Source organism: Labrus mixtus, chromosome 5 (genome assembly GCF_963584025.1).
Source record: "Labrus mixtus chromosome 5, fLabMix1.1, whole genome shotgun sequence".
NCBI classification, from domain to species: domain Eukaryota; kingdom Metazoa; phylum Chordata; class Actinopteri; order Labriformes; family Labridae; genus Labrus; species Labrus mixtus.
In genome coordinates, this window is record NC_083616.1 from 617106 (window position 1) to 630000 (window position 12895).

Consider the following 12895-nt stretch of genomic DNA (forward strand, 5'->3'; position numbering starts at 1 on the left):
GTGTATGTGTGTCTCATGCCAGCTCCAGCATTCTTCTGCAGAGAGAGAAAAAGGAGAGCAATCAGCCAACGGATATCACCTGTGCCAATTAACTCTGGCACTGCTCCCCAAGCCTCTCTAACATCTCTCCCCTACAGATGAGCCGTAGGAAACACCTCACTACCACAATAAGTAAATACAGATGGACACTTTACTCAGCAGCCTTTACCATCGCAAAAGTGCCTGAACTAAGCTCAGCTGTCTTTGTATATTCATTGTGATTCTGCGACAATGTAATATTGGTGTCCCAGTCTGTGAATTCACATTGCACTTGGTGTTGTGGAAGCACGGCACAGTGGGAGCTCCACATACACAGACAGACAGACAGACATGCACACACACACACACACACACACACACACACAGCGTTATGCTCCCCCACTGGTTCTGCGGAAGGAGGGCGAATACTTCAGTATGGAGGAGGTGTGGCCAAAGCCGTTTGTTTTGGTTTCATGCTGGTGCTCAAGGGGCGACATCTCCTGGATCAAAAAGGTTGCATGCTCATCCTTTAATTCTGATGGACTCTTTACTCAGCAGCCTCTAGAATAGAATAGAATTTATACTTCATTGATCCCACGAGGGGAAATTTGTTTTTACACTCTGTCTAGTAAACATGCTACACAAACATGAACTGAAATACACACACATGCACAAACAGGATCCTGTGGACATGCACTAATGGAGAGGTCTCAGAGTGAGGGGGCTGCCCACAGCAGGTGCTCCTGGGCTTGTGTGGGGGGGGGGGTTAGGTGCCTTGCTCAAGGGCACCTCTCCAGCTACCAGACCAATTTCCGGACTTGGTCCGTGCCAGGACTTGAACCGGCGACCCTCCGATTCCCAACCCAAGTCCCTACAGACTGAGCTACTGCCGCCCACAGTGTGTGAATGTGTATGAATGGATGAGTTAATACTGATGGACTCTTTACACAGCGGCCTCTACCATCAGTGTGTGAATGTGTATGAATGGATGAGTTAATACTGATGGACTCTTTACTCAGCAGCCTCTACCATCAGTGTGTGAATGTGTTGGTGTGACCTGCGGTGTAAAAGAGTCTTTGAGTAGTCAGAAGACTAGAAAAGAACTCTACAAGCTCAAGTCCATTTACCATTTTAGTTTAACAAGTTATTTTGTTGGGAGAGTAAGTGAGAGTTCGAGTAGCCCCTCACTAAAGTGTAACTGTAGTTTAAAATACACAACAGTTATAATATGTATACATCGTGTATAATAATAGAATCGTTTAGCTGATGACATGGAATAGAAAACAAGTGACACATGTTTTGATGTAGCTCCTTTAACCACAGCTTTGGGTTATGTTACATCACATAAGCTGCTTTAAATAGAGGCAGTTACAAGGCGAGGTGCTTCCTGCTTTGCTTTGATAACAACATTTCTGAGTTTGTTTTTTCATAGTTCTGTGTGGGTGGGGAGGCCCTGGTCCCATCCTCTTTTCTTTTCAGTGTTAATGACAGAGGAGTGTCACCTCACACTGCAGAATTTTAAAAAAAATCATGTCAGAATGGAAAGAGTTTATCAGTAAATGGAAAAAGAACTTCAGCTTGTATAGTTCTTTTCTAGTCTTCTGAGGTACTTGAGGCAGGGGTTAAAGGGAGGTAACAACACCATGGGGGTCATCAGGTGGGCACCCGCCTTCACAGGTGTTTTCGACGATAGGCCCACAACACCTCCAGAGGGCTCATCTGGTGTACCAGGTCTGCCCCCATCTGCTTTACCTCCCTCTACTCGCCCTGAGGGCCTGAACCCCCATGCCCTTCAATCAATTCAGAAGCCTGGTGGTTGATCTGCCCACAAAGCTGCTGCAGCTGACCTCAACAGGGCAGACCCTTTCTTTCCAGCCACCTTTCTCAGCATCGCTGCTAGTTCAGAGTATGTGAGGCTTTTGCGTATGAAGACCTCCTCCCTCAGCGACCGTTCCAGGGCACGATCAGCTCTACTATGTCCATCTCATAGTTTTCCTTCCATGTAACCTAGCTCTGTGTTTAATGTGATATCTCTAGAGCGCTCTGTTCTATGTGGCGTTTAAGGGCATGGGACAATGTGCTGCTCAGCATTATTTTAATGGGATAAAGATCATCTTTAAATAAACCAAGAATACTCAGACGCTTTAGAGAGGTTAGCTGTTGGAACCGATAATTTATATTTACAGAGCTTCAGCTGTGGGTGTCGAGGTAAAGAAATATGCTAAATTTAAAAAAGGTGGGTTTTAGATCTTGTGAGAAATTCCCACAAAGAAGCAATAATAACCTTTAAGAGGAAGAAATGTGAGAATTACACCACTTCCTCTTTCTCATGTTTCACTTTCCAAACACTGTGACCGATAGTAGCTGTAGATCCTGAGTTTGTGTACATCCTCTTTTTGTTACAGAATGAAATAACTGTACTTAATAATCACACAGCTGTTTAGACAAAACGCTTTGCTCACATCATCCCAGTTTAAGCCTCTTTGCATTGCTTACCCGTTTCTTTTAGGATCTATTTTAACATTTTACATGGCCAGGCACCAGACTACATCCATGAACTCCTCGCTCCTTACCACCCAGAACGGCCTCTGTGATCTGCAGGGTTAGGCTCCTGGCAGTTCCTCAGTCCAGACTAAGGTCAAAGGGTGATCGATCATTTGCTGTACCGGCTCCTCAGCTCTGGATCAGCCTTCCTGTTAAAGTTAGATCTGCTGACATTGTCTCTGTTTTTAAATCCAGACTCAAGACACATTTTTACACACTTGCCTTTTTGTCTGATAACTCATTTTATCTTTTTGAGTTATTACAGCTCTGTTGTGCAATCATGTGATTTAAAGAGGACATATTCTTCTCCTTCTCCAGCTTTTCAAACAGTCCCCTGTGGTCTAAATGAAACATCTGTGCTGTGCTTTGGTCAAAATATAACATGAATCAAGCACCAGAGGAGGTTTGTGACCCTGTATAAACCAGCTCTCTCAGAACGCTCCGTTTTGGGGTGTGTGTCTCTTTAAATGCAATGATGAACTCGACTTATATGAAGTGCAATAATGTCAGTAAATGTCCATTTTATGTACCACAAACATACCTTCAGTCCTGGGGGGGATATCATATGACATCATCACCAGGGTGGACCAGCAGTGACCTTCTTTTGAATATTGCACAGCCCTGATGGGTGTTTCCTAAGAAGGCGACTGAGAACACAGTGTCCTGCAGAAGGCTGAGTTAGTTAGTTACTTCTGATGGACTCTTTACACAGCAGCCTCTACTATCAGTGTGTGAATGTGTATGAATGGATGAGTTAATATTATATTATATTATTATACTAGTCTATATTATATAACATTTTCATTATATTACACTATATTGTTCATATTGCACTATATTATATTATATTATACTACATTATATTATATAACTGCACTCTGCATTACTGTGGTACAACACTGCCTCTCTTCTCTGCTGTTTACATTACTTGCTGCTATTTATCATACCGAGTCACTTTAATCATCACTTGTCATTTTATCTTGTCATTCTATGCAAATACTGTCTCAATTCTCAATTCCCCCAGTTAACTTCATCATTCATTTTGTACTGTATATACCCCATGTTTTTATTTTTATTTTTATTTATCTCATCTATTCTGTTTAATGTGTATTTTTGAGCTTTCTTGACTGTACTGCTGTAACGCCCGAATTTCCCCTCGGGGATCAATAAAGTACTATCCTATCCTATTAATAGTGATGGACTCTTTACTCAGCAGCCTCTACTATCAGTGTGTGAATGTGTATGAATGGATGAGTTAATACTGATGGACTCTTTACACAGCAGCCTCTACCATCAGTGTGTGACCTGTTGTAAAAGAGCTTTGAGTCCACATACTTTCTTTACACAACAACCAACAATTACTTGATAAAATAAATACATGAAGGCATGTTAGCATGTTTTTGTTACTTCTGTTGTGCAGTTCTTCTTTAGAGAGGAATTGTGTAAACATTGTGGCACTCTGGCAGCCTACTGAAAGGAACATTTCAATTTTCTGTCAGTTGTTTGGGGGGGGCAGATTCCAATGATGTTATGTGTCCATGGTTTCATGTCAAGACAGGTCTTCTGCAGCCTTAAACCTGTCTGAGGAGAGCTGCTCAGTTTACATGATTAAACTTTGAAAAAGCAACAACAGTTAAAGCCACTTCCAACAGATAGAGAGATGAAGCAGCAGGCATGGCTCCAAATCCTAAATAGATGGCTAAAAGCTACATCTCAGCTTTTAGCCATCATTTATTTATTTAAAATAGGGGCAGTGCACATTAATGACCATAAACATGTAAATATACCAGATTATAGCCATAGGCTCATTTCCATCTGTAGTCCCTCAGCAGGTTGGGTAGACACAGTTACATAAAACCACAATGACAAGCAGAACCAATACAACAAGTAATGACAAAACAACAACATATACTGTTCATTACTAAACCAGTATATAGACTGGTTCAGAACGAACCAGTGTAAAGTGACCATCATTGTCAAAAGTGCTTAAAGGGATACTTCACCCATTGAAACATGATCTGTATTGACATTGGGTCATATATGTAGTAGAAATTTGAAATACATTTTGAAGTTGGTGCCTTCTTGGCAGAGAAAAGACAGAAAGTGTCTTTTTGGTTCATGTGGATGAAAGACACCAAATCCCAAAATGCACAGCACCGCAGGCCCCTCCCACTAAGGTCCTCGATTTCAGAATCAGAAATACTTAATTATTAATCCCAGAGGGAAATTAGATCATTACAGTTTCTCCCAAATATACAGTATAGCAGTAGAAATATAGAAATAAAAACATTTACAGACATATTTACTTCAACACATAAGACCATTTCCTCAACTGATTCAGAGAGAAAACAGACTCTATGTCTGTGTCCGCTAGCGGCCGGGCTAGTGGCGGCCCCGGTAGCGCTGGCCCCGCAGCAGCCAAGACACAAGACCGGCCTGTCGGCAGCAGCCATCTCGCCGCTATATTTATATTTTTTCGCCATTATCAGCTTTCTCCATAGAGCCTGTTAGCATAGCTTCAAAGCAATATGGCGGACGTTAAGTTTAGATTCTGGGAGTGAGTTCCCACCCACTGATCTGTGATTGGTCTGTAGCTTCAGTGGTCGAAAATATGAGGAACTAGCGTTGTAGTTTCACCCCGCTAACCACAACAGCTTCCACTGACTCAAAAATCATCATTTTGCGTCACTGGAAGCTCCTTTTCAGACTTAAAAATACAAAGATTTCCCATCTCAGGGGAAAATGAGGGTGGGATGCACGACCATTCAAAAATACTACCAGGTTTCTAATGATACAAAGATTAATGCAAATGGGTGAAGTATCCCTTTAAGGTGCTTCTAATGGAGGTCAAGTGTCGGAGTATTAAAGTGTCACAGTGCTGGAGTATTACACATCATCAGGATGGTGTTGATTATGTTGATTGGCTGTGGGTGCCACAGAGTGCCACATGGTGTCCACTTGTCTGGGGCCTGTTCTGTGTGCAGTCTGAATGTCCTCCCTGTGCCTGAGTGGATTTTCTCTACGTACTAACGCTTCCTCCCACAGTTCACAGACGTGCTTCTTTGGTTGTGACTGAATTTCCCATTATGTGACTTGAATCTCCATGTGACAGCCTTGTGATTGACCTGCGATCTGTCCAGGGTGTAGCCTGTCCCGCTTCTTTCCTGTAGGTCTGCTGTGATTGGACCCTCAAAGGATCAGCAGTATGACAATAAAATATTAATTTTCAATAGGACTGGATGTTATAACACAATGTAAACCCTAAATGGACTTGAGCTTGTATATTTATTTTCTAGTCTTCTGACAACCCAAAGCGCTTTCTCCCCGCAGGTCACACCTACACGTTCACACACTGTGACCATCAGAAGTGCCACTGAAGAAGCAGCAGAAGTAATTTGGGGCTAAGTGTCTCGCCCAAGGACAAATCGGACATGTTGCTACAAGTGCTGGGGATCGAACCCCCGACCTTCCGGTTGAGAGACGACCCACTCAACCACTGAGCACAGCCCCTGGCTCTGGTGATTAAACCATGAAAATAAAAAATAAAATCACAAGACTTAAATACTCGCACTTGGTTAATGAGAGGAATTAGGATTTCCCCTCTGACATAAACTTCTTCACATCGGATTTGACGGTTGTCAGGTTTATGTGCAAGCGTATTTTAAAGTCCGAAAAAAGCCGGCCCTTGTACAAATGTAGTCTAGATGATGACCCCTGATGTAGACTATCTCCATGTAAACTGGTGAAACTCATGTTCATCGCGTCACTGTGGCTGTTTAAGACGTCTCGTGCAACCTCACGAGTAGGCGTCTTTCATCAACAGAAGCCTCATTTAGTAGCCTACATGTTTTTGCAGTTTCTTTCCGATTGTAACATAGACTCTAAGTGAATAGACATCCGACACATCAACTTAATTATCAACCTGTCTACAAGTAGCCATATATCCTGTAGGAAGTCCGGGGCTTTACCGAGTCTGCCGGCCACATAACCAGCCCTGCTGTCTGCAAATTTCCTGGAGTACCGTGAACGCATCACCAAACAGACAGTCCAAAGTCCACCAGTAAGATAAGACTGACGGCAGGGCTCGACGAGAAGAAGTGAAAGCAACAGGAGAGAGTTCACATTAGAGGAGCTGAACAACAAGCAAACCACAAAACGGAAGCAAGGTGTGACATAAAGAGAGAAAAAAGTTTTAACTGTCAGTAGCTCGGTAGTTGTGTTTCCTGTTTCTGGAGCTTTCTGGAGGCGCACTTTAAATGCATTCGTCCCGGTGACGGCTTCTACACGACCACAGCAGGAGACGCCACAGACATGGTAAGTCCATAAAGACTGTTTGATAATATGTTCATCATGACTTTCATAACACCGAACCGTTTCCACAAGAAGAGAGAAGAGAAGAGAGAGAGAGGAGAGTTTGTTCTAGCTGCTGAAAAACGAGCTCAGGAGTTGGTTTGCAAAGTTGGCAAAGAGGACACTGTAGTCGATGTCACCTGTGACGTCTCCCTTTCTACCTGTTGACAGTCTATGCTATTTTAAATGTTGAGGATTGATTCAGAAAAGAGCAGTGAAGGGCAGGCTGTTAGGCTAGAAGAGAGTTTAGCTTTGGGTCTGAACAACTTTTAATCAAACCTCAATTAACGAACTTACATTTCTAAAAGTAAAACACATATTCAGCATTCAAAAGTGTCACTTCCATAATAAGCCTCTACACAGAAAGAAAAGAAGATACCTGACAGAGACACTACAGGGTTAAGACCTGTTATGTGTAATAATTAGGGTCAGACCGATGTGAGAGTTTTGGGGCTGATGTTGGGGAAAAAAGCTGTTCGTATCAGCCGATATCTTTGTAAAATCTATGTTCGATCTGTAGAGATAAATAAATATAGATATACACATAGCATGTACGTTCATCACCACTCAGATTGAGATTCTTACCTCAGGAGATCCCCCCTCCTGTCTGACAGGGATAGCCCCCCCCCCCCTTATGACAATAATAAGAGCCTGGAGAGCAATTAAAGGAAATGAAACAGAGGAGAGAGATGAAAGCTTTTATAATGTGAGAAATAACAAAAAAGAAATATGAAATAAGATAACAGAGTATGGAACATGATCATAATAAGATGATATCAAATATAAAGAAAGTGCTGCTGCAGTAAGTGTAGAGCCTGAAGTAGTGCAATAACGCCTGAGCATGTGCAGGTGTATCTACTAGTCTGTCTGATGGGGGGGGGGGGGGGGGGGGGGGGCAGAGCCTGCACAGCATACGACCAGATGGCAAACAGGGAACAAAAGAACAAAAACACATATCCAGGCTGTAGCCTATAGTTAAAGTTAGTGTAGAAAGAGACCATACCAAGGCTGATATTTCAAATGAAAGAAGTTAGAGACTAATTGAAAACATGTTCTTTTAGAGTTCCTGGTCCATTCATGGAGTCCTGGAAACCCCTAACCCTTTTTAACATCACTTTCCTGCTGCTTCATAATCACGAGTGAAAGTTCTTATTGTTTTTATTTTATTTAAATATAAAATGTTTCTATTAAAGCAACACAAAGGTCTAAGTTGTTTTTTTTATTTCATTTGGATGTAGTTGCACACGAGCCTATAATGAACAAGCTATAACACAGTGCAGGAAGGTGTGGCTTCCCTGGTTAGTGCCAGGTAGGCCGACATGAACGCAGACAGGAGGGAGGAAAGGGAAGGAGTGAGTGAGGGGAGGAAGGAAGGAAGCAAGGAGGGGTACTGGAATGGGCAGCAGTTCCTGTGAAAAGACGTTGCCAGCTGACTGTTAAACACAAACTCTTTTTTTTAAACTGGGTAACTGGGTCATTCATTGTTTACTGTCTAACCCCTTCAATTCATTAAAGTCTATGAATCCTGACTTCCTGTGGACAGTAGACCAACAGTATACCTATAGTAGACCTTCAGCAGACCCTCAGCTCTTTAAAGAGGAAGTGAGAGTGAATTATGAGCCAAAGCAAAGGTGCAGAGAGCGTTCTTGTTTTGTTCTATCTGTTGGTTTCCTGTTCCTGTCAACATCTGAGACGGGGGTTTCCTTTCATTACTCAGGATACAAATTGCATTACGCTCGAACTGCTCTCTGCATGTCCTGCTCCTGACTTCTTATCAGCCTGGATCTACTGTTGTTTTTCTTCTGCCCCCTCCGTAGGGTGCTTTCTGTTTCCACTTCTGCTGCCACCACACTTTCTGCTGAACTGGGAAAGCCTGTTCTTCTTCATTTTTCTTGAATGATAAATAATTAATCTCTCTGTACTAAAGTCTTAAGTTCAGCTGCTCTTATTTTGTTTCTTGTTCTAAATCCACTCTGATCCTGTATTTGGTCATGTCTATAAACTAGGGGTGTAACGGTACACACAATTTTTGGTTCGGTGCATTTTCGGTACAGTAAATGGATCTGATGCAACACCTTTTTTTTTATTAGGAACATTTAGAATTTCCCTTTTACACATTGGGCTAAGTGCAGCATCGACAGTTCAGACTTGTACACCTGCTCAGGTTACTTTTTAATAACATTTTAAATTAAACAAAAAATAAATTATGCTGCATCCTTCAACCAAAAGAGTCTCCAATAAATAAAAGATATGAATGAAATAAAGTATTTTAGAATTACTAGCAAAAGGCTGTCTGTTGCAGTGATGTTTACGTTCGCGTGGTGCCTTTTCACGTGCTTTAATAAGTTGGACGTGTTGCCTCCGACGTACCCGATGTCCGTTGAACAACGACGGCACACTACTCTCGTCTTGTCAACGTCTCTTTGTCCATTATTGTGGGAATGGGGAGGGAGGGTGTTCATTCTATCATGCTGCAGGTTATGCTCCCACACAGACGTGTCTCCCCCTCCCCTTTGCGGTCCGTGTGGGAACACAGATTAAAGCACTTCTGTTCCGTGCGTACTCGGATCGGTCCGCCTGCGAAACGGTCCGGTCCGAGTATGTGTACCTTTACACCCCTACTATAAACCCCTCTATTTCAGCCCTGCTCAGAACAGGCTGTTTCTGTGTCTGTACCTTTAAATATGTAAATGAGCTGTGTCTGACCACGCCCCCTCTCTGGAAGGGCTTGGGTGTCTCGGTCTTTCTCGCTCCATGTCCTATTGTTTACGGTGAGAAGGCAGACTCAGAGGGCAGAACAAACACCTAGCTGTGGGAGTGTCACCCACCTGGGGGAGGGGTTACTTGCCCTTTGTGATGTCATGAAGGGAAAATCTCCAAACGGCCTGTTTGAGCACACATTTTCTGAAAAGTGGAGCAGGTAAAAGAGGAGAGGATGGACTTTTCTCATCATTGGGGGGGGGTTTGTAGACAGACTAGAGACACATGTTAGAGTATAGAAACATGGTGGAGAGTATTTTGTATAATATGTGACCTTTAAATCGTGCACATGTCTGAACAACTAGATTTGAGATGAGCATGTTGCTGACGTTTTAGAATAAATGGCCGCTGTATAAGGAAGCGTGAGCTGCTTCTGAAAGCTGCCGTACTGTTACTGTATTTGCTGCTGTGATAAAAACATCATGTGAATTATACTCGGATATATTAGCTCGTCGGGAAAACATATTCTCTTCCTCAGGTCGGTTTGTCTTGACAACGGTCAACTCAGAGTTCATTTCATCGGGGTGGAGGAGTAGCAGAGAGAATCACTCCCATGATTCCCCACCAGCCTCAATGTCATCTTTTGTTATTTTTGATTGAGAGCCCCCTGGTGGTGGAATGTACATACTGTGTGTTTAACTCTGTTTCTGAGGTAGTGGTGATAAAAACGCTTGTGACTAAAATGTTACACTTTGAAACTTTTCCCACACATGATGACAAAACAAACTCAACACCACATGCAGCTCCTTAAAGGGATACTTCACCCATTTGCATTAATCTTTGTATCAAGGTGTATCAGCTGAAACCTGGTAGTATTTTTGAATGGTCGTGCACCCCGCCCTCATTTTCCCCTGAGATGGGAAATCTTTGTATTTTTAAGTCTGTAAAGGAGCTTCCAGTGACGCAAAAATCGTCATTTTGCGTCATCGGAAAATGTTGCGGTTAGCGGGGTGAAACTACAACGCTAGTTCCTCATATTTTCGACCACTGAAGCTACAGACCAATCACAGATCAGTGGGTGGGCACTCACTCCCAGAATCGAAACTTAACGTCCGCCATATTGCTTTGAAGCTATGCTAACAGGCTCTATGGAGTAAGCTGATAATGGCGAAAAAAATATAAATATAGCGGCGAGATGGCTGCTGCTGACAGGCCGGTCTTGTGTATTGGCTGCTGCCGCCGCTGACCACTGGGCTCTGGCCGCCGGGGCCGCCACTGGCTGCAGCAGCCGAGAAACAAATCCAGCTTGTTGGCAGCAACCGTCTCGCGGCCAGCAGCCGTGACATAAGGCCTGCCTGTCGGTGGCGGTGAGGACGAGGAGCCGGGGCCGGCTCGAGACATAGAGTCTGTTTTCTGACAGGAATTTCCAAGATGCCAATTCCTTGTAGAAGAAACCTCGGAATCAGTTGAGGAAACGGCCTTATGTGTTGAAGTAAATATGTCTGTAAACCTGACCTTAGTGGGCATAGCCTGCGGTGCTGTGCATTCTGGGATTTGGTGTCTTTCATCCACATGAGCCAAAAAGACACTTTCTGCCTTTTCACGGTCAAGAAGGCACCAACTTCAAAATGTATCTCACATTTCTACATATATGACCTAATGTCAATACAGATTCATGTTTCAACGGGTGAAGTATCCCTTTAATTGTTTAATCTGGATTATCTTGTTCTCATGATTTTGGGAAGATTCAATCATAACTGAAATTGAAACTGGATTAATAGCTCAACCTTACTGTGAGAAGTAGACTGATCTTTATTTAATGAATTGGTTTATTGAGGCTGGAAAACTTTCCTAAAGCTCAAGACGACTCAAATCTTGATGCTACATTGTAGTGTTGAAGTACTCAGAATCTGGAGACCACTTTTTGAAGGTCTCGTCTTGGAATCAAAAGCATTTTGACTCTTTCTGGTCTCGGTCTCAGACATGTCTCACCAGCCTCTGACACCATGCTTCATGTGTTGATTGGGCAGGAAAATGGGAAGAGCCGCCTGCAGCAGGCCCAGGACGACGTGGAGGAGGTGAAGGGCATCATGTTGGACAACATGAACAAGGCCGATGAGAGAGGTGACAAACTGAACGACCTGGAGGACAGAGCTGACGAGCTGCTGGAAAAGGTAAGAGTGTGTCAGAGAAGCTGTTCAGGTGAAAGAAAGACAACACAGCACTTTAGTTTCTCTGTGGACTTTGTGAAGGTCGGGGGAATGACTGGAGTTTATGGTTTACAGACTCCCTCTCTGCAGGCTCACAGACAGGAAATGTCACATTGAGGTCTAAAAATACACCTTAGGAGGAGCTGGCGAGGAAAACAAATGTACAATTTACATCCTGATTGTGTTTGATGGGGCTATTTTTAGAGAGGTATTTCCTATTGTTTGCTAAGATGAATGAAGTAAGCTGGTCTCTCCGGGTACCACAGAGTGAGTCCAGGACATGCCACGAGGTAAATGTCCATCTGGGGGTCAAAAAGAAGGTCAACCTATTCCCACATAGCCCCGTTGGCCTGTGTTACATAACGCTGTGGCCAAGATCTCAGGGAAGTAGAAAAGCAAACAGACAGAGGACTAAACAGTTTGATTCACTTTGTGATCACATGGTTTGTAAGGATGTGTAGCTGGGAGCTCTCGAGAGTTGCTCAGCACTCAGAGCACGATAACACATCAACAATTTGGAGCCATTTTAAGACCTGAAGCTGCACTAGATTCTGTTTTTATCAGAATAAAGGAACAACCAAGGAAATGTGATGTGAGGGGGATTATCATGAGACTCTGTGTTCCCAAAAATAACTTTAAAAATACTCCAACACAAGACTTTGCCTAAATGTTCTCTCCTCCTGCTACTCTCGTCTCTGTGCATGTCAGTGGCGTTGAGGCTTCAACTTTGATTGGATATAAACTTTGTGACGTCCTGTCAATCAGATAGTGTTGTGGGCGGGACAATAGGTGAGACGGAGTGGTGAGAGAAAACAGACACACCTGCCGTGGAGCCAAAGTAGCGCTCTTTGTAAGTTATTTATTGTATCAGCAATCGTAAAATAAAACGCTGATACAGATAATCGACCGAGTGCCGGATATCGGCCCCCGATTACGACCAGGAGGACAATCAGTCGACCCCTACCAGAAAGACTACAGTGATGTGATCATCGAGAATATTCTTCTTTAAAGAATGGAACGGAAGGAAACAACAGAAGTGCATTTCATTTCATCACGTGCAGTTCAAGTGGTGT

At 43.2% G+C, this 12895-nt stretch overlaps 1 protein-coding gene across 2 annotated transcripts in view; it reads left to right on the forward strand.

The window, feature by feature from the left end:
* The first annotated feature begins 6621 nt into the window (after positions 1 to 6621).
* The window catches only part of LOC132973672 (vesicle-associated membrane protein 5-like), a 7792-nt gene continuing 1518 nt past the window's right edge, over positions 6622 to 12895 (forward strand). Inside the window, exons 1-2 of one of the 2 annotated variants that reach the window (XM_061037185.1) lie at positions 6622 to 6876; positions 11643 to 11786. In XM_061037185.1, the coding sequence (XP_060893168.1) occupies positions 6874 to 6876; positions 11643 to 11786 (147 nt within the window). In that variant the 5' untranslated portion in view covers positions 6622 to 6873. Of the gene's footprint in view, positions 6877 to 11603; positions 11787 to 12895 lie in introns of those variants that run through there. The other variant, XM_061037184.1, reaches the window with a different exon arrangement.